The sequence below is a fragment of the Haliotis cracherodii genome, unplaced genomic scaffold, assembly GCF_022045235.1.
Source record: "Haliotis cracherodii isolate W230 unplaced genomic scaffold, xgHalCrac1.p SCAF_17, whole genome shotgun sequence".
NCBI classification, from domain to species: Eukaryota; Metazoa; Mollusca; class Gastropoda; order Lepetellida; family Haliotidae; genus Haliotis; species Haliotis cracherodii.
The window spans coordinates 6947985-6969032 of NW_027266272.1; the positions used below are offsets into that span (position 1 = coordinate 6947985).

Below are 21048 nucleotides of genomic sequence, written 5' to 3' on the forward strand. Positions count from 1 at the left end.
AGACACCATCCCTTCTGAATGAGACAGTCACGGAGTGGGAATACAGTCATGTTGAGGACTGCAAGGAGACACCATCCCTTCTGAATGAGACAGTCTCGGAGTGGGAATACCGTCATGTTGAGGACTGCAAGGAGACACCATCCCTTCTGAATGAGACAGTCACGGAGTGGGAATACAGTCATGCTGAGGACTGCAAGGAGACACCATCCCTTCTGAATTAGACAGTCACGGAGTGGGAATACAGCCTTGTTGAGGACTGCAAGGAGACACCATCCCTTCTGAATGAGACAGTCTCGGAGTAGGAATACAGCCTTGTTGAGGACTGCAAGGAGACACCGCCCCTCCTGAATGAGACAGTCTCGGAGTAGGAATACAGACATGTTGAGGACTGCAAGGAGACACCATCCCTTCTGAATGAGACAAGTCTCGGAGTGGGAATACAGACATGTTGAGGACTGCAAGGAGACACCGTCCCTTCTGAATGAGACAGTCTCGGAGTGGGAATACAGTCATGTTGAGGACTGCAAGGAGACACCGTCCCTTCTGAATGAGACAATCACGGAGTGGGTCGGCAGCCATGTTGAGGACTGCAAGGAGACACCGTCCCTTCTGAATGAGACAGTCACGGAGTGGGAATACAGCCTTGTTGAGGACTGCAAGGAGACACCATCCCTTCTGAATGAGACACCATCCCTTCTGAATGAGACACCATCCCTTCTGAATGAGACAGTCTCGGTGTAGGTCGGCAGCCTTGTTGAGGACTGCAAGGAGACACCATCCCTTCTGAATGAGACAGTCTCGGAGCGGGAATACAGTCATGTTGAGGACTGCAATGAGACACCATCCCTTCTGAATGAGACGGTCTCGGTGTAGGTCGGCAGCCTTGTTGAGGACTGCAAGGAGACACCATCCCTTCTGAATGAGACAGTCACGGAGTGGGAATACAGCCTTGTTGAGGACTGCAAGGAGACACCATCCCTTCTGAATGAGACACCATCCCTTCTGAATGAGACAGTCTCGGTGTAGGTCGGCAGCCTTGTTGAGGACTGCAAGGAGACGCCATCCCTTCTGAATGAGACAGTCTCGGAGTGGGAATACAGTCATGTTGAGGACTGCAATGAGACACCATCCCTTCTGAATGAGACGGTCTCGGTGTAGGTCGGCAGCCTTGTTGAGGACTGCAAGGAGACACCATCCCTTCTTAATGAGACAGTCACGGAGTGGGAATACAGCCTTGTTGAGGACTGCAAGGAGACACCATCCCTTCTGAATTAGACAGTCTCGGAGTGGGAATACAGCCTTGTTGAGGACTGCAAGGAGACACCATCCCTTCTGAATTAGACAGTCTCGGAGTAGGAATACAGCCTTGTTGAGGACTGCAAGGAGACACCATCCCTTCTGAATGAGACACCATCCCTTCTGAATGAGACAGTCCTTCTAATATATTGAGGGATTCACGGCGAAACAATACATGCACCCTGCCTTGTCCAGGAAACATATATGAGGACATCCTCGGAAGACAGAGAGGACATTCCCGTTTCTGAAACACTCGCCCAACTTATGATGATTAATACCCCCTCCATGAAGTGGGATGGGGGATGTATGTTTGGACTCCATCCGGTCGTCCAACTTCGATACAAGGATGACGTTTACATACATCATTTAAGGGACAAACATCACCTTGACTTACCTTGACTTACAAAAGTAGGGACCCGTGAAGATTCCGGGGTAGAACAGGTCTTCAGCAACCCATACTTGCCATAAAAGTCGACTATGCTTGACGTAAAAGGCGAAAAAGGAATCGGGTGGTCAGGGTCGCTGACTTGGTTGATGCCATCGACCCCAATTGCGTGGGTCGATGCTCATGATGTCAATCACTGGATTGTCTGGTCCAGACTCGATTATTTTACAGACCGCCGTCATATAGCTGTAATATAGCTGAGTGCGTCGTCAAACAACAAACAAACGATACAAAAGTAGGGCCCAGGGACGCTTGATAACTAATCCTCATAGTCATCGCAGCCAATATGAGGGTCCTGAAAAATGAAATGATGTAGTGTAAAGTACGTTTAGATAATTTCTTTAGAGCCAGTCCTTGTTTTAGCCCCTTAATGCCGAGCGCCAGACAGGGTAACAACAAGTACCATCTCTTAACATCTTTTGGTATGACGCGGCCGGGGATGGAACCTTTTGAGCCTGGAATAATTCATGTGGACAGTATACTTTTTTACTGCTTCCATGATCTATATGTGTGTACTGGACGCACGTTGTCACTCTAGTAAAACATTGAATACGTTGATCGAGTTAGAAAACCAGGATATAAAATTCATATTTACAGAATCATGATTCTTGCCTTACGTTTTTGGACACGGTGCAAGACAACAGGAGGCCTACGGGGGGAACGTTTTCTCGGTACGACAGTGGATACAAGGATGAAGTGCGTGGTGATTCATAGAACAGATCCCCGCAACTTATGCTTGTCGTAATCTTGAGGAGTCTAAATGCATCGGGTGGTCAGATTGAATGACACTGTATCCAAATTGCCTGGGTCGATGCTCATGATGTCAGTCACTGGATTGTCTGGTTCAGACTCGATTATTAACCGAACACTGTCATATAGCTGGAATATTGCTCAGGGCGACGTTAAACAACTACAAAAAAGGACAAAAAAACCCAATCAAATAAGGACGACATTTTCCGTACATGATTAAGGGATGCATATGCTGACAGAAATCCATCATCAAAAGTTCATGTTTGACACAGTTATGGCGACCCGTGAAGATCCGGGGTAGAAAAGGTCTTCAGGAAGCCGGCCATGCTTGCCGTAAAAGGCGACTATACTTGTCGTAAGAGGCGACGCGGGATCGGGTGGTCAGGTTCGCTGACTTGGTTGATGCATGTCATCGTATATCCCAATTGCGTGGATCGATGTTCATGAAATCAATCAAAGGATTGTCTGGTCCAGACTCGATTGTTTACAGACCGCCGTCATATAGCTGGAATATTGCTCCGTGCGGCGTTAAACAACAAACAAACACAGTAATAGCCCTTGGTTGATCATTGAACACAGTGTACATGCAGTGAACGCCAATTTCTTGAAAACCACTACCTCTATACAGATGATGTTTAATTGTAATTGTGAAGATGTTTTCAAGTTCGAAAGCCGAGAATTAATATTGTCCGGGGTTGATGTATATGTCCCTTCAAATTGTTTTAATTTCTTATTGAGTTTGCTCGAATGAGGCTGGCGTTCAAGAGCATTGTTTCATATATTTTCATGAAACTGCACCATGCAAGGTATGAACTGGTGCCTTTCATGTTCTGGAAAATGTCTTTATCTTTGCTTTTCCAAGGCAAGACGTTCAAATTTGGGTATGTATATTCTTGGCTCCAAACTTTACCTGCTTTATCAATGAAACTTTGCAATTGTATTAGGCTAGTTCTTTAGGACTGGAGCCTATTGTTTTCACATTTATGGGGTATTATTTGTTTACAGTTGTAACTATGCAAAGATGCGGAGGATATGGATGACTCTGTCTCCTTGATAGCGAACGGATGGGGATCGTAAATCTCTTGCGTTGTGTAGTGAGTGAGTGAGTATGGTTTTACGCCGCTTTTAGCAATATTCCAGCAATATCACGGCGGGGGACACCAGAAATGGGCTTCACACGTTCGGGAATCGAACCCGGGTCTTCGGCGTGACGAGCGAACGCTTTAACCACTAGGCTACCCGACCGCCCCTGCGTTGTGTAGGATCTGAGAAGTAAAATCGAGTGCACACTAATCCATTGGCCGGGGTAATAATATGCAACGCTTTGAGTATGCTTTAAGGTGTAGATTTGGGCCGCTGTAAATATGCACATTATCATAGGATCAATCCATTGTTGAATACTATTAGTCCTCGAATAGATGTCTATGGGTCATATATACTGGCCTTTGTTCGGAGCTGACTTCTTCTATTCAAAAGCGATTTGCTTTGGTTTCGAAAAGCAACATGTATGAAAAGTTCAAATAGTTCGCCCGCTGATATTCAACGCCGTCTTTAAGAGTCAAGACCCGAGAACCTTTTATGGTTTTTACTTTCTATCATAAAATGAATGCTACATGACGAAATCAAATAGATCTATTAACAGAAACGTTTCTATTCAAAGCAAATAGTCTCAACATGAGGGATTTGAATACGAATAGTTCGATCTTATCATTCACAGTATAATATCTCAAACTGAGGAATACTTTAGAGTGAGTAGGTTTGGTTTAACGCTGCTTTTATCAGTTTTCCAGTTATATCACGGCGTTTAAGCATAAAGCGGGAGTGAGTGAGTTTGATTTTACGCCGCTTTTAACAATATTCCAGCAATATCACGGCTGGGGACACCAGAAATGGGCTTCACACATTGTACCCATGTCGGGAATCGAACCCGGGTCTTCGGCGTGACGAGCGAACGCTTTAACCACTAGGCTACCCGACCGCCCCTCATTATACGGGAGAAACACATACTGGCCTCAGACGTTTACCACTTCGGTGAAACCCACGGGCACAGGTATATGTGGTGCTGACAAACCTAGAAACATTATCGGGGCGAACTGGGATTTGAACCCACAATCATAGATTTCTGGCGTACCCAAGGCACCAATACTTTAAAGATCGACCGGGCCTGGGATCTGTGTTAACAAAAAGTATTTTTGCCTTCTTGGGTTTATTCCAACCAAATATGCTCGCTGAACATGCCCGATGTTCTGAAAAATATATGATATGTTACTTGTGAAAAAAGTTGCTCGGCTCCTCTTTCGGAGGAAAACATTGTGTGTTTTGAATCAGTGACCGAAAAGAACTTTATGTCTCCGGCATCCTGGCCCCAATGTCAAGCCCTTAAACGTAGATTAATCTGGAAAAATATATTCTCTTAACAAGGCAGTTAAGCAAAACTGAGCTTTCATATGCTGCGTTTACATTATGCCAAATATATGTAGGTGTGGTGAGATAGCCTAGTGGGTAAAGCATTTTCTCGTCACTCCGAAGGCTCGGGTTTGATTCTCAACATGGGTACAATGTGTGAAGCCTATTTCTGTGTTCCCCGCCGTGAAATAAATGGAACATTGCTAGAAGCGGCGCAAACCCCTATATCATATGCCATGTACAATAATGATAATTTTTCAATCTTTAACTTTAAATAATTTTAGTGTTGTCAATTTTTAATGACCAAAAACATAACAGTTGTATGTTCTTTGTCATATTCGGCTTCAGTTTCAGAGTTCATAAATGCCGTGCAATATGGAAGTGGAAAGGAATTTACAAAAAAAGGAGCCAGTATATAACTTTTCCAACCAAACACTGTTATCTCATCGACACCCGAAGGATAAATTGGTTTTGATTCTATAACTACATGGATATAATCAATATATCAACTAGAGGCCGATTTTACAGTTATTTTGCACTTGACGGCACCCTTGTTTACGCGTTGCCATAACCACAGACGCGCACTGACCCGCGCGAACGGGTCAATAGGTTTTTAACCAATCAGCGCTGGCTTATACAGTTAGCCCGTAAGTGTGTCAATAATATTCATAACAGATCAATGTGGGAGAGTGGTTTGAGAAGAGAAAGATGAGCAACGTTAAGCAAACACACTTTGATCCTATAGGAGTTACTTACGATGAGGATGGAAATCCAAAAGTTAGCTACAGGTCTGAGGCCGGCACCTCCTCACACCTTCCTTCCTTTGACGCCGAAGAAGATATCACAAATATCTTCGACATCGCCGGCGAGGGTTATGACGTCACACTGTCTCTGGCACAAGGAAGAATCAGCTGGCGAGCAATGAACGCAAATGGTGGGTAAAGATGATTTTTAGATAATATAAAATGACTGAACTTTGCTCATTTTTATAAATTGATCATATGGGGATTTTTGTGCATATAACTGCAGTTCTGCCTTGTCCAGATGGTTGATCATATAGAATTAGTGGAAGCTATAGCAGACTTTTTAAACTTCTTGCGTTGTTTTCATAATCATTGTGATGAACATAAAGAGATAAGACATGTAGATATCTAAATATTTTCACTTTATATAAAACAAAAGATGTCCATTTTAGTTTCTCTTCCTCCGAATTGTAGATTTTGGACCAGATGGGCTTGTGGTTAAATGAAGCACTGTCTTGGTTTGGTTTGGTTTTGGTTTGTTGTTTAACGCCGCACTCAGCAATATTCCAGCTATATGACGGCGGTTTGTAAATAATCGAGTCTGGACCAGACAATCCAGTGATTTATATCATGAGCGTCGATCCACGCAATTGGGATCGATGACATGCATCAACCAATTGGGTTTAATGCCACTTTTAAGAGTATTCCAGTTATATCACGGCGTGTCAGCTTAATGTTTGAGGAAAGTCCGAAATGATGCAGGTCTCAGATATTTACCACTTCGGTGAAACCTACAAGCATGTGTATGGTGCTGACAAACCAAGAAACAATCATAGGTTTCTGATGTGGCCAAGGGACGCAAGATTATAAAGTAGAGTTCTTATGACATCAAATTATGTTATTTGACTCGTTAGTTGGCCTTGATGAAACTTTCAATATTTCCTATTTTTCTCAAGTATAAATGTTTTGAACTTACAAGTTACATGTAGAAACATGCTGTGTATTTTATCTCAATTCTGTTATGATAACTGGGATCACAATTTAATAAGACTTGCTCAGAGTCTAATATTTGGCCCCAAGTCTGCAGCAAATGATAGTTAAAATTGAATTTGAATTAAACATTTTCCAATTTCTGAGAGCGTGCGAAAATAATAAAATATTATTTTGAACAATATCACAATGTTGTCCCAGTCTGCTTGCCAAGGGCTCTTAGTTTGGAATCCCTGATAAATCCCTGAATGAGTGGGTGAGTGAGTATGGTTTTACGCCGCTTTTAGCAATATTCCACCAATATCATGGCGGGGAATACCAGAAATGGGCTTCACACATTGTACCCATGTCGGGAATCGAACCCGGGTCTTCGGCATGACGAGCGAACGCTTTAACCACTAGGCTACCCGACCGCCTCCAATCCCTGAATGAACAGCCTAAACATATTCACCGTCGTACCTTCGTTTCGAGTTGGGTTTGAATGACACATCTTAAAAAGTAGTCCGATACAGTTTTAGGATGGATACAAGAGGTCCTCCGCTTGCCTTGCTGCATCTCATGTACAAACAGCATGGGAATGTGTTGTAAAACAAAGACGTCCCTCCCCGATCTTAATACTCAGAAAATCCTGATTCGATCCGATTGTTTCTTGGTATTTCAGCGACATACCCGTGGGTTTCACCAAAGTGGTAAACGTCTGAGACATGCATCACTTCAGGCTTTCCTCCCACATTAAGCTGACACGACATGATAAGACGGGAATACTGTTAAAAGCGGGTTTAAATCCAACTTACTGATACTCAGAACATTACGAGCTAGATGTCAACATATGACAGTCTTTGCATTCAATTAAGTATCTCAGGGCAGTGTGGTAGCTCAGTGGTTCATGTGTTTGCTCCTTATGCCAAAGTGTTGAGTTTGATTCTTCACAGGGATTCAATTGTTTGAAAACCATTTTTGGTGTCCCCAAGATGAAATATTTCTAAAAGTGGACTAATACCATACTCACACATGCACACACGCACCACACCCCACAACTCCCACCGCCTGCACCCCACGACTCCCACACCCTACACACCACGACTCCCACACCCTACACCCCACGACTCCCACACCCTACACCCCACGACTCCCACACCCTACACACCACGACTCCCACACCCTACACCCCACGACTCCCACACCCTACACCCCACGACTCCCACACCCTACACCCTACGACTCCCACACCCTACACCCCACGACTCCCACACCCTACACCCTACGACTCCCACACCCTACACCCTACGACTCCCACACCCTACACCCCACGACTCCCACACCTTACACCCCACGACTCCCACACCCTACACACCACGACTCCCACACCCTACACACCACGACTCCCACACCTTACACCCCACGACTCCCACACCCTACACACCACGACTCCCACACCCTACACACCACGACTCCCACACCTTACACCCCACGACTCCCACACCCTACACCCTACGACTCCCACTCCCTACACCCCACGACTCCCACTCCCTACACACCACGACTCCCACACCCTACACACCACGACTCCCACACCTTACACCCCACGACTCCCACACCCTACACCCTACGACTCCCACTCCCTACACCCCACGACTCCCACTCCCTACACACCACGACTCCCACACCCTACACCCTACGACTACCACACCCTACACACCACGACTCCCAGACCCTACACCCCAGGACTCCCAGACCCTACACCCCAGGACTCCCACACCCTACACCCCACGACTCCCACACCCTACACCCCACGACTCCTACACCCTGCACCCCACAACTCCCACACCCTCCACTCATGACTCCCACAAACCACGACTCCCACACCCTACACCCCACGACTCCCACACCCTACACACCACGACTCCCACACCCTACACTCTACGACTCCCACACCCTACACCCTACGACTCCCACACCCTACACCCCACGACTCCCACACCTTACACCCCACGACTCCCACACCCTACACCCCACGACTCCCACACCCTACACCCCACGACTCCCACACCCTACACCCTACGACTCCCACACCCTACACCCTACGACTCCCACACCCTACACCCCACGACTCCCACACCTTACACCCCACGACTCCCACACCCTACACCCCACGACTCCCACACCCTACACCCCACGACTCCCACTCCCTACACCCAACGACTCCCACACCCTACACCCCACGACTCCCACTCCCTACACCCCACGACTCCCACACCCTACATCCCACGACTCCCACCACCTGCACCTCACCCCTGACAGATTAACCATAGTAATATGAAAGAATTGAGTGGTATTGAGTAGTATTTTTTAGTGGGATATTACCCTCATGCCACCTTGTAGTGGGATGATACATTGATGCAGTGGTGGATCGCAATTTATTATTTCTCTATACAATTATCGATCACAGTCAGTCATTAAGTTAAAAATATCGATTACCTTACCTTCATTGTTTGCTTTTAATAACTGTCACACCAAACACTAATTAACACAAAACATTTGTTGTGAAAACGTAACTATTTTCATCCATTGCGCCATAGGTGACAATGCCAACTGTAAATCGTTAGTGTGCTGGGTATTTGGCTGTCCTATCTTTAACAAAGATGGCTAACGCACCACAGGCAAGAGCACATGCAAGTATCGTGATACGTATCGGATCACACAGTTGGTGTATCATCCCGGCCTCGATGCCTCTCTATGTTCAGATCTGGCAAACGTTACATGAAGGTCGTGTCAGGTGAACCCTGAGTGAACTTTGACCCCCCACTCAAATTGAAGGATGTGATGGTTTTTGAGCAAATTAAATGTCCGCTTTCAAAACTATTTAGCTTAATTGCTTTATCACCGAGATTCGTAATGTTTGATCCCACACGATATGTCCCTACATAGTAAACACTTTTCAGTGTAGATACCATAAACCTCTAAAAAACCCAACAGGGTATGAAAAATATCCACAAGATATGCCTATGTTACAGAGCTACAGAGACCCCGCAAAAATATTCAAAACATAATTACTTTTTATTAACTTGCGTACAGAAACACATGCATTAAATGAAAAACTCAAATGTATAAAAACAGCTCGCGTAAATACCAAGTGAAGCTTTTTCAGAATTTCCGAAACACAATTACGAGCTAATTTACTGAGTCAAGCCCATATATTTAGAACAGTTATATAGATCATAAACATTATTTCATTTTTTTTGAAATTTTAAAATGTTCACTTATTTTGGGAAAAACCCAATAGAGTGATGAATAGATTGGTTACCCAATGAAAAATGTAATACCCAATTGAAATAAGAACCCTCAGGTAAAAAGTCATTTGCTCAAAAAGTTATCTTGAGCACTGATGTTATTTTATATTTGGCATTGCTAATTTTTATTCCTTTTTTAGATCTTTTTGAGAAATCTGAAATGTATTGCTCTGAATGCTTCGCTTGCATGTAAAGAAAATTAGCAGCCTTGATGCTGATTGGCTGATAAGATCATTGACGTGGCCTTGTAACCTATCTAAATAATATATCTGATTTTCATGACCTTGTAACCCCAGCTGCGTGTTGGGTGCAGATGTACTCATTTGTAGGGATAGAGTAAATGTAAGAAGTCTTCATTGTTGTTTGTTTGTTGTTTAATGCTGCACAATTGGGCAGTTTTGCAGGGACTATAGGACTAGTGCCATTTCAAATGCTGCAATTCAGTGATAACATCATGAGCATTGATATACACAATTGGGATACGATGACATGCATCAAACAAGTCACCAAGCCTGACCACATGATCCATTTCGTTGCCTCTTGCGACAAACATGGGTTGCTGGGGACCTATATTTTTACCCAGAATCTGCACAGGTCTTCATTGCTAATATTGTTGTAGGGGGGGGTGTAGTATCTTTGAGGTTAAAGTGTTCTCCTGTCACCATGAAGGCCTGGGTTTGATTTCCAACATGGCTACCATGTGAGAAGCCCATTTCTGGTGTCCCCCGCCACAATAGACTAACACTTAGTCACTACAAATACATAATTTTGATAGGAACAAATCACTCCATTTAATTTCAAAAGGAGCCCCAGTGAGATGGGAGATTCAGAACCTGAATGTGTGGAAAATGTAGACTTGCTTTTTTAGGGACCATAGCATAACAGTAAGGATTGGGCAAAAGGGAAAGTAATATGGTTCAGCGACTCTGAGACAGACTATCACGTGATATTGCTTGAATATTGCAAAACACGGCACAAAACCAACTCACTCACTCTATTGTTATTATTATTGTTGTTAGAGTGAGTGAGTATGGTTTTACGCCGCTTTTAGCAATATTCCAGCAATATCACGGCGGGGGACACCAGAAATGAGCTTCACACATTGTACCCATGTCGGGAATCGAACCCGGGTCTTCGGCGTGGCGAGCAAACGCTTTAACCACTAGGCTACCCGACCGCCCCTATTGTTGTTAGAACTCTCTTTGATTCGTTTATGTGTTTTATATGTGTAGGCGGCAAAAAGAAATCCAAGGGCTTGTCATCGTTGTTCAAGAGCAGCAAAACCTCTTCGAAGGATACAGATGGTCTTGACCTTGAAGATGCATATGGTGTGAAAATACGGCGCCGACGGCGGGCAGACCAGACTGAGGGAGAAGGCTTCTGTCTTGGGTTTGGACTCTTTACTTATGAGATGAAGGAATCAGCAAATGTGTTGAAAGACAAGATTTTGTTCTTTGAGCATCCAAGTGAAGATGTTTGCATTCGATGGGTGAAAAAAATAGGTTCCTACCTGTCTGGTAAGTACAACACCTTTTGTATATTAACATTTACTGATCCTAGATCCACAAAGCAATGTTAACGCCGTAATGGTCAAAAGTCTGGTAGGATCTTGTTCGGGATTGGGGTTAGAATAGGAATTCAGCAACCCATGCTTGTCGTAACAGGCGACTATGCTTGTCGTAAGAGGCGACTGACGGTATCGAGTGGTCTGGTTTGCTGACTTGGTTAATGCATGTTACAGTATCCCAATTGCATGGATCGATGCTCATGATATCAGTCACTGGATTGTCTGGTCCAGACTTGATTATTTACAGACCGCCTTCATATAGCTGGAATATTGCTGATTGCGGCGTTAAACAACAAATAAATAAACAAATCTTATTTGGGATGGGACGGGTGACTCGGGAATACAGGTCCGGTGGGTACTGAGCAGGACCTGGGTACCCATAGGACTACCCTGACCCGTGGTTACTCACTGGTATTTTGTTTCATGATAATAACAAAAAATCTCCATGGTTGCACATCAAGTCAGTAATGTTCGCATTTCTTTCTGACTTAATTAAGTAAAGATAAAGCTCCAGTTAAGTTCAGTGTATGCATGATCAGATCGTTTTATATGTGTAACTTAATAGTTTTTGCCAGTGCTGCGGTAAAAAAATTCCCATTCAGACATTTTGTACCCAACTCTTGAGACATACAGCGGGTACCCGGGTAGGGTCAGGTAATAGGGTGTCGGATACCCGGGTAGTAAATTTGGACTTGTCCCAGCCCTAGATCTTATGATTGTTATACCACTAAGATTGCTTTGTGGAGTGGGGCCCTGGTAAGTAAAAATAGCGTCAGTCAGTTGAGAGAGACAGGGAAGGGTCAGCAAAATATATATCATGATATATATAGACAATGCAGAAATGGTAACAAAATACTGATTTGTTGTAATAAGCAGCCTGGGAACTTTGAAAATTGATCAATGGTCAATGTTAAATTGGTTGTTGGAGATCGCGCGGAAGTGAAACTTTGTTCAAACGTTGATGAAACTCAAAATGTTAAATGTTACTTATGTTGCAAAATGTTATTTGTCAAGTCTATACTCCTTCTGCACTGAGGGGGCACTGGTGGCCCAGTCGTCCAAGGTTCAGTGATTCGCTGAGCAGAGTTGCGTCCCTTCGGCATGCCAGAAACCTATGATTGTGGGTTCGAACCCCAGTTCACCCCGATTATATCTAGGTTTGTCAGGACCATACCCGTGCTCGTGGGTTTCACCGAAGTGGTAAACGTCTGAGACCTGCATCACTTTGGGCTTTCCTCCAACATTAAGCTGACACGCTGTGACATAACTGGAATACGGTTAAAGGCGGCATTAAACCCAACTCACTCACTCACTCACTCCTGCACTGCTATTTTGTGTGAAATATCTAACAATTACAAGGAAACAAGGAGTGTTATGTATATTTTCAAGCTTAATACGGGAGCTTATAAATTGTTTACAGATTGGAGTAGAAGTTTGTCAGGGTGCTTATTATGACAAATATGAAAGAAAGCGTAGAGAAATATGCACACCTTTAATTTGGGCTCATGAATAGTATGAAAATAAATTTAACAGTGATAAAATTTATGAATGTCAATAATAAATGAATAATTCACTGCCAAGGTCATGTTTACCATGTTTACATTTGTTAAGATTACCATGGTAACGAAGGACAAAGAGAAAGCAGAAAATCCAATTTCAAATATTTAATGGATCAGCCTGGTTCATATTAGCATTAAGTTGATTAACTGCATGTCTAGAAAAGAAAGTTATATCTTTAACCGTACAGAATAATTTATTTTATTATTAATCGATATGTGTCGATATACAGTCAAACTTTTGAGTCAATATTTTGACCCTAAAATTTCCAGTTAAGACACCTCTTGACAGAGGTCAGGAGAAATCTGTTGCAATGAAGTCCTGCTTCACTGTGCCTGTTGATGCTGAGCAAGGAGTTAAGCCATCTTCATCACTGGAGGTATTGATTATACCTGCTTCTGCAACTGTGGGAGCTTGCTCTGGGAGACCATCACCAGATAACAATTGTCGGTTGTGTCAATAATTAACAAGCACGCGCTCTCAGTCTCAAGTCCTTGAAGCACTCTACAGTGGTAAAGGCAGATGGGATAAAATATCATTAACATTAGATAATGTCCATTCTATGATACAAGAGACATCCGTGATGAGTTCATTATCTATTAATCTGTACATGTTTTATAGAACAGAGAAATAAATGTATTTCATTATATACTGAAACGCATTGAAAACGCATCAGAGTGAAATTGAATCCAAATGATATATGGTGTTGGTTGTCTACTACAGTCACACTCGACCCGTGAAGATCCGGGGTAGAATAGTTCTTCAGCAACCCATGCTTGTCGTAAGAGGTGACTAACAGGATCGGGTGGTCAGGCTCGCTGACTTGGTTTAAGCATGTCATCGTTTCCCAATTGCGTGGATCGATGAAATCTGGATTTGTCAGAGAAGAGAAGCAATGCCAGTGTTGAAATAACCGTTGTCTGTGCCTCGGTGACCATTGTAGACGGGCACGTTAACCAGAGGCGCAGAAAAGGAAAAGAACGAGTACCGAGCAGTCATCAAGTTTTTAACTTTAACCCCAAGAAATTTCATGACCGTATGTCACAAGTTTATGGCAATAAGTGCCCTAGCTAATCCACTGTGAAATGTTGAGTTTAAGGCTGGGAGAGCAAATCTTGATGATGACCCTAGGTCTGGATGTCCCTTTACTTTCATCAGTGAAGATTCAGTCAGGGAAACAGGAAACCTATACTGTCAGATAGACCTGATACCATTGCTGAATTTGAGAAAGACACAGGTCTAAGCCCAAGATCTTTTGAAACTATTCATGTACATTTTCAGATGAATAAGATATCTGCTCGTTGGGTGCCAAAGTTTCTAAATTCTTATCTTCAGGAAACAAGAACTGACATTACCAGAGAAAATTTGGAGCTAATTGAGGGGAATTCATCAAATTCATAAAGAGATTAGTAATGGGGGATGAAATATGGGTGTACCACTATGATCCAAAAGTCAATACCTCAATCCATAGAATGGCACCATTCCACTTCTCAGGCACTAAAGAAATTTAAGTCTTCTAGTTCATGATCAGTGGAGAAAGTTATGGCCACCTGCAAAGGGTGTGATCCTTGTTGATTACTTAGAAAGTCAAATGACGATTACTGGTGCATTATTATGACTATGCTGATTTGCTTCATCGCCTGAGAGATTCTATCAAAGAAAAGTGACAAGGAATGCTGACTGCTGGAATTCTACTACCTCATAACAATGCCTCTCCTCAGACCTCTTGACTTGCAAAGACTTCTGTGCAACATTGTGGGTTCGAAGAGCCACCTCAGCTTCTGTATTGGCCAGACCTGGCACCAAGTGATTTCCACCTGTTTCCCAAACTGAAAGAACACCTTCGCTGAAAGCGCTATGACGACAATGATGACCTCAAAGGCTGTGAATGACTTTTCAGGGTGGCTTCAGAAAACTTCTTCCTGACAGGAATTGAAAAGCTTGACTATCAATATGTGTAGTGTTTTGAAGAGCAGGGAGATTATGTTAAAAAATAAAATTAAAAACTTTTGATTGTCAGATTTAGAACTGTTTGACCAGCCCTCGTGGCAGTTGGTTAAGCTGAGTTACAGATACAGAAATTGGCACTACTCCTATAACCCTTGTCAAACTTCCCAATAGTTAAGGTATCAAAAGGACAAGGAGATTTCCATTTCCAAAGGGTTTGCTATGTGCTATCATTATTAGGACTAGTGGACTAAATATGTTAGTTTCTATTGCTGTATCTTTAGATTTTCGTCATTGCCTCCATGTGGGTAGATCATCTGCCTGGGGAGCGGAAGGTTGGGGGTTCGATCCCAGGCCACATCATACCAAAACATGGTACTTGTTGTTACCCTGTCTGGCGCTTGGCATAAGGGGATAAGACAAACAAACAAACAACACTCAAACACACACTTTCTCGCACACACTCATGCACTTCGCTAATAATGCTTTCACTGCTACTGTCGAACCCATTTGACAGTGTATGTCGCTGTGTCGCTACTGTCAAACCCATTCACCTGGTGAATAACATGAGCACACGTCTAATAAAACTCATAATAACTGTCTTCCGAGCAGGGTTTCATATCATTTAATTTATGTTTGATATGCTTGGCCTGCTAATACTTTTAGAAGTATGTTTACCTCAAAAAGAAAATTCTGCAGGTTAAAAAAGTATTGGTCAAATGTATCAGAACACAACTACCTGAAACGGCCATTGATGACTTGAGTCAATTCAAGTTGAGCGGCATGCAATCCGAAATTATAAAAATCTTGAACGAGAAGTTGAACCCCTTTTCACCTCACATCACCAGACTAAATATATAGTCATATGCTGGCTATTCACAAAGGACAGGGTGACAACTATAATATTCCTGAGTGATATTGTTTTCTGATATCCTTAGAGCAGCCAATATGTTTTTTTGAGGGAATTTTCAGTTTGTATTTAAACATAATTTTTTTACAATCTTAAAAAGCAGAAACTTTGTTTTGAGAAAGAGTGAAATGGAAAGCTACCAAAAACTGTTTGTTCTGTCTGAACATAACATGCTGCATATCAAGGGCTGAAAATTGACAAGTTTAAGCTTCAGTGTAAATACATGTATATTGGTTACCATGGTGACGAAGCTTTGTTTATGATATTTCTTTCATAATGATGTATGAATGAAGGCAGGTTGGATCACCACGGGGAGAAGTTTAAAACAATGTTTTTGCGTGATTTCATAAATAAAATATTCTAATCAAGAGCATATGTAGTTATATAATAATTTATATGATAATATGAATGCTTATTATGTGTAACTTATTCCTAGGTGCTTGTTTGTGAATGAGGTTTCTTTGTTTCAGCAATCAAAGGAAGGCCCAAAACGATCAAACTGTTTCTACAAGAACACGCTGGACATAAGAATGGCCGCTCCTTCTATCGACACACAATTTTACCAATGTTCAAAAATGCTGATGTCAGTGTGGACATGACAGGTTGGTGCTCTTTTCTTCATCCACAAGTACCTCATCTTCCTGAGACCATCTCCACCGTCTAGTGGCAGAGTTTCTGTCCGGAGAGCGGAAGGTCCGGGGTTTGATCCCCGGCCACGTCATACCAAAAGATGTTAAAAGATGGTACTTGTTGTTATCCTGTCTGGTACTTGACATTAAGGGGCTAATAGAAGGACAAATCAGCTCGGAGTCAGCATACTGTGTCTGAGGGGCCAACCTTGCAAAAGTGTTAACTGTAATAGGATTTTTTGATGTTACTAGCTGCCCAAATTTAACATAAGTCAGGTGTACAATGTAATATTTTGGCAATATATTTCTCAAATTATTAAAATATGGCCAAATCATACAAAAGTGAATTCTATACATGAAATGACACAAAGTGGACAAAACCGTTGAACTTTGGTACCCCTTCTCCTATCATTCACCTGTGATAAGAACATCGAAACTTTGTCAAAGCAATTCTATTACCGTATTTGACGTAATAAGCGCCCAGGGCGCTCTCACAATTAGAAATAGGGGCCTCTTATTAGAATATTATTTTGGTGGAAAAAACAGAGTTAAAAGATAAATTTCGTGGTTTATGCTGACAGTCTGAATTGTTTATATACGACAGATATATTTTTCGAGAATTTAATTGCCCATAATTAAGGGTGCATACAACACACGAGTGCGTATTATACACGAAGAAATAAGTCTTGTATACATTGATCAATCGGAAGGGGTGCTAATTGGGATTGTTCACTTGCAATATATTAGCAAATATCGCCATGGGCGCTTATTAGAGCGGGGCGCTTATTACGTCGAATATGGTAATAGAAATTGTTACAATTGATAAATATTCTACAAAGATAAAGTACACTTTTAGTGCCAGATACATATCAAGCTTAGAGTTAAGTGCTATTTCTGCAAACCATATTTGAATATCTATTGCAATGCGTCCTTCTGTAAAAGCAGTCATAAAAGAATTAATTCATCCAACATCCTGGTTTTGACATACAAACCAAAATCCATATCCAAGCTTTGAATATTTAGGGGCCATTTGATTTAAACCTTTAACCACGAACCTAATGGGCTATGGAACCTTTCATTTCATGGCATTATACAAGTCAATCCTTCAATCTAATTCATTATACAGTACTAAATAACCAAACCAAAAATTAATATTGACTAGGTATTCACTATTTTTATGTGAATAATTGAATGTTAGCTCAGCCAGAGTAATTACAGTTCTTGGCCAAAGAATATTTTATTAAATGAAATTTGCTAATAGCTTTTGGCACTAGTTTATGGTGATGGTGGTTGATTAATGATGTAGAATTCCTATTGCAGGGAGAAGCCGTTAATAGCCTACAGGGAAGTTGTTTATTGAGTTTTCTATTCAACGGATGTTTCTGTTTATTTTGAGCCATTATCAGATTATTGCGTTAATGTATCGGCAAGTCAAATCTGACAATCAATCAGTATCGCTGTTCTGTGATTTGTGTGATCGGGAGCAGGCTTCAATCCAGGTTAGATCCAACACTACATGTTGTTGTTCAAATTGAAATTTGAAACCGAGATAGACAATTTTAACATACCATATTCGACATAATAAGCGCCCAGGGCGCTCTCAAAATTAGAAATAGGGGGCTATTATCATGATTATTAGAATATTATTTTGGTGAAACAAACAGAGTTGAAGGATAAATTTCGTGGTTTATGCTGACAGCCTGAAATGTTTATATATGACAGATATATTTTTCCAGAATTTAATTGCCCATAATTAAGGGTGCATATAACACACAAGTGCGTATTATACGCGAATAAATAAGTCTTGTGTACATTGATCAATCGGAAGGGGTGCTAATTGGGATTGTTCACTAGCCAATATATTAGCAAATATTGCCGTGGGCGCTTATTAGAGAGGGGCGCTTATTACGTTGAATACGGTAAACTGTTTCCTTTAATAAATGGATGATTGAAGTTGAGAGAAGTGATTTGGTTTTTCAGATCTTCAGGGATATTTGTTGTTATCAGAGCTTTTTACTGTTGATTTAGATCAGAAATCAAAATTTTCAAAAAGAAATGCTTTTCAGACATAAATACAAACAAAATCAAGTTTTAGCTTTGATATGTTATGTGTGATTTAGATCAGAAATCAAAATTTTCTAAAATAAATGCTTTTCAAACATAAATACAAACAAAGTCAAGTTTTAGCTTTGATATGTTATGTATGGTACATTTACACCTATTGTGAAGCTTGTCAATAACGTGACATACATAAAAAAAACCAATTGATTGAAATTTCCTTGTTTTTTATATATAGAATAAATATATATAAGAATTGACTTTCACTTTATGTGAGTTCATTGGAGTATGAACCTTCATAGAATGAGGGCTCAACTGTATGAGGGACTGGCGATGACATTCATACAATGTTTAGCTCTCACTCTGTGACGGTTCATACTCCAATGAACTCACAAAAAGAGAAAGTAAATAACATTAAATATACAATTTAATGTTGTACGTGTGTCTTCATGTTTACACTGACAGCCATACAACAGCCAACTGTATCACAGAATAAAATAGTTCATGAAAAGGAGAGGTAACATGAACGTTTATCATACCTCCATGTCAGAATGATGAGATCTGATTGGTCCAGTGATCGTGATAAAATACTATGTAACCTGTCTTGGAGGGTAATAAATTTCTAAGAGGGGGTATAAATCTCTTATACCCCGCCACGAGCAACACAGGCTGCACGTGGATTCCTGAGAAGCAGACTAAATCCTTCATACCCCGCTTCAAAGCAAAAAGCTGCATGCTTTTTCTGAGTCAATCTGACACAGTCATGTTGTCATGTGACATAGCACAAGTTAACCTTATCTCAATCAAACAACTGTTTTCCTCAGGCTCGTGGTATAAAGCCATATAATATGTGGGATGCATAAAACCCCATGTACCCCTCGTGATCGTGCTACAACTTATATTGTATTCTTCACTTGCTCCACGGGGACATCTTTTGTAGTTTGGTGACAATGTGGAAGTAGTCCGTCGGTGTTTACATCTTTTCAAGACTACAGACTCATGAAAAACGTATGAATGGAATATGTGTTGTTCATACACTTATGAACGTCATTTTGATGTCATGTGACTGAATTCTCATCCAATGGAAATCCTGCATATTGTCAAAACTTCACATTAAAAAATTATTGTTTTATTGTGCATTGTGCAGTAATTGTAATCCATGTTTGAAATAATGGTCAAAATTTCTGTCAGATCATTTTTTAACAGAATGCATTTTATGAACACACAATGCCATTTAGAAAGTGGTCAAATGTGACAAATGTTATATTTGGGATAACACTTACTTAGTAAAGTACAGATCTAGTACTTTTGGGGGTTGAGTCCCACCCAGGAGTGAGCCACCTAATCATCAGCACACAAAGTCACTAAGTGGAAGCCTCGGTGCCTGAGTGGGTTAGATCGCTGACTTTGTATGCTGGCAATTAGGCGGCTCACTCTTGCAGTGTGGGTTCAAATCCCAGGTGGGACTCAACCCAAAAAGGTATAAGAATCTGTACACTCAAAAAGTGTTATCCCAAATATTACATTTGTTATAAAAATACAATTTATCATTTTCTACTGCCCACACTTTTGAAAATTTACTTGGGAAATATCAAATGTTGGGTATTGTAGCAAATACGCTTAGAGACCGACCATTTAATACTTGGGTGTGGTGGGGTGTGGTTCAGTGTGTCGGGGATAGTTAAGGTTATGGGGTCCTCCTACATATTAGTGTAGAAACTATACACAGACTCAGGATCTGTCTTAGTTTACATTTTCATATTGATATTGTTATATTAATAAGTTTACTGAGCTGGTTATCAAATAATGACTAATATCTTTGATTATTTTTCAGAGGTTCAGCACAACGAACACATCAAGCAAGAAATGATCCACATGAACTTGGAGGACTTTGATTGGTATGTTTACAAACGTAGAACACCAGTAGGTATAACGCATTCATTGTATATTAAGGGGAGGATGTTTTTTAATGTACAATCTGGCCAGTGAAATATAGGAAAAAATTATTGTACATATCTAAGCTGTGATATAAGGGGCATTTTCCTGTGCAGAGTTCTGTCCCTTTGGCGTGCCATAAAACTATGATTGTAGGTTCGATGCCAGATTAGCCCTGATTTTGTTTCTAGGTTTGTCAGCTCCATACCCTTCCTCATGGGTTTCATTGTGGTAAAAGGACCGCCTCCGTGGTCTAGTGGTAGAGTGTCCGCCCGGAGAGCGGAAGGTCCGGGGTTCGATCCCCGGCCGCGTCATACCAAAAGATGTTAAAAGATGGTACTCGTTGTTACCCTGTCTGGCGCTCGGCATTAAGGGGCTAAAACAAGGACTGGTCGGCTCGGAATCAGTATACTGTTTCTGAGTGGGGTATTCATGTTAAACTGCGGCATGGTATCTCAGTAAGCTAGCACTATAAATCGGCATCAGTCCGGACTAGTACAAGCAGCCACACAAACACAGACACGT

General features: G+C 41.7%; 1 protein-coding gene across 1 annotated transcript in view; it reads left to right on the forward strand.

Moving 5' to 3' along the window:
- The first annotated feature begins 5567 nt into the window (after positions 1-5567).
- Positions 5568-21048, forward strand: part of LOC139464290 (ceramide kinase-like protein) — a 29492-nt gene continuing 14011 nt past the window's right edge. Inside the window, exons 1-4 of the mRNA XM_071245814.1 lie at positions 5568-5831; positions 11153-11437; positions 16372-16503; positions 20423-20486. Of these exons, the coding sequence (XP_071101915.1) occupies positions 5606-5831; positions 11153-11437; positions 16372-16503; positions 20423-20486 (707 nt within the window). The 5' untranslated portion in view covers positions 5568-5605. The remainder of the gene's footprint in view (positions 5832-11152; positions 11438-16371; positions 16504-20422; positions 20487-21048) is intronic.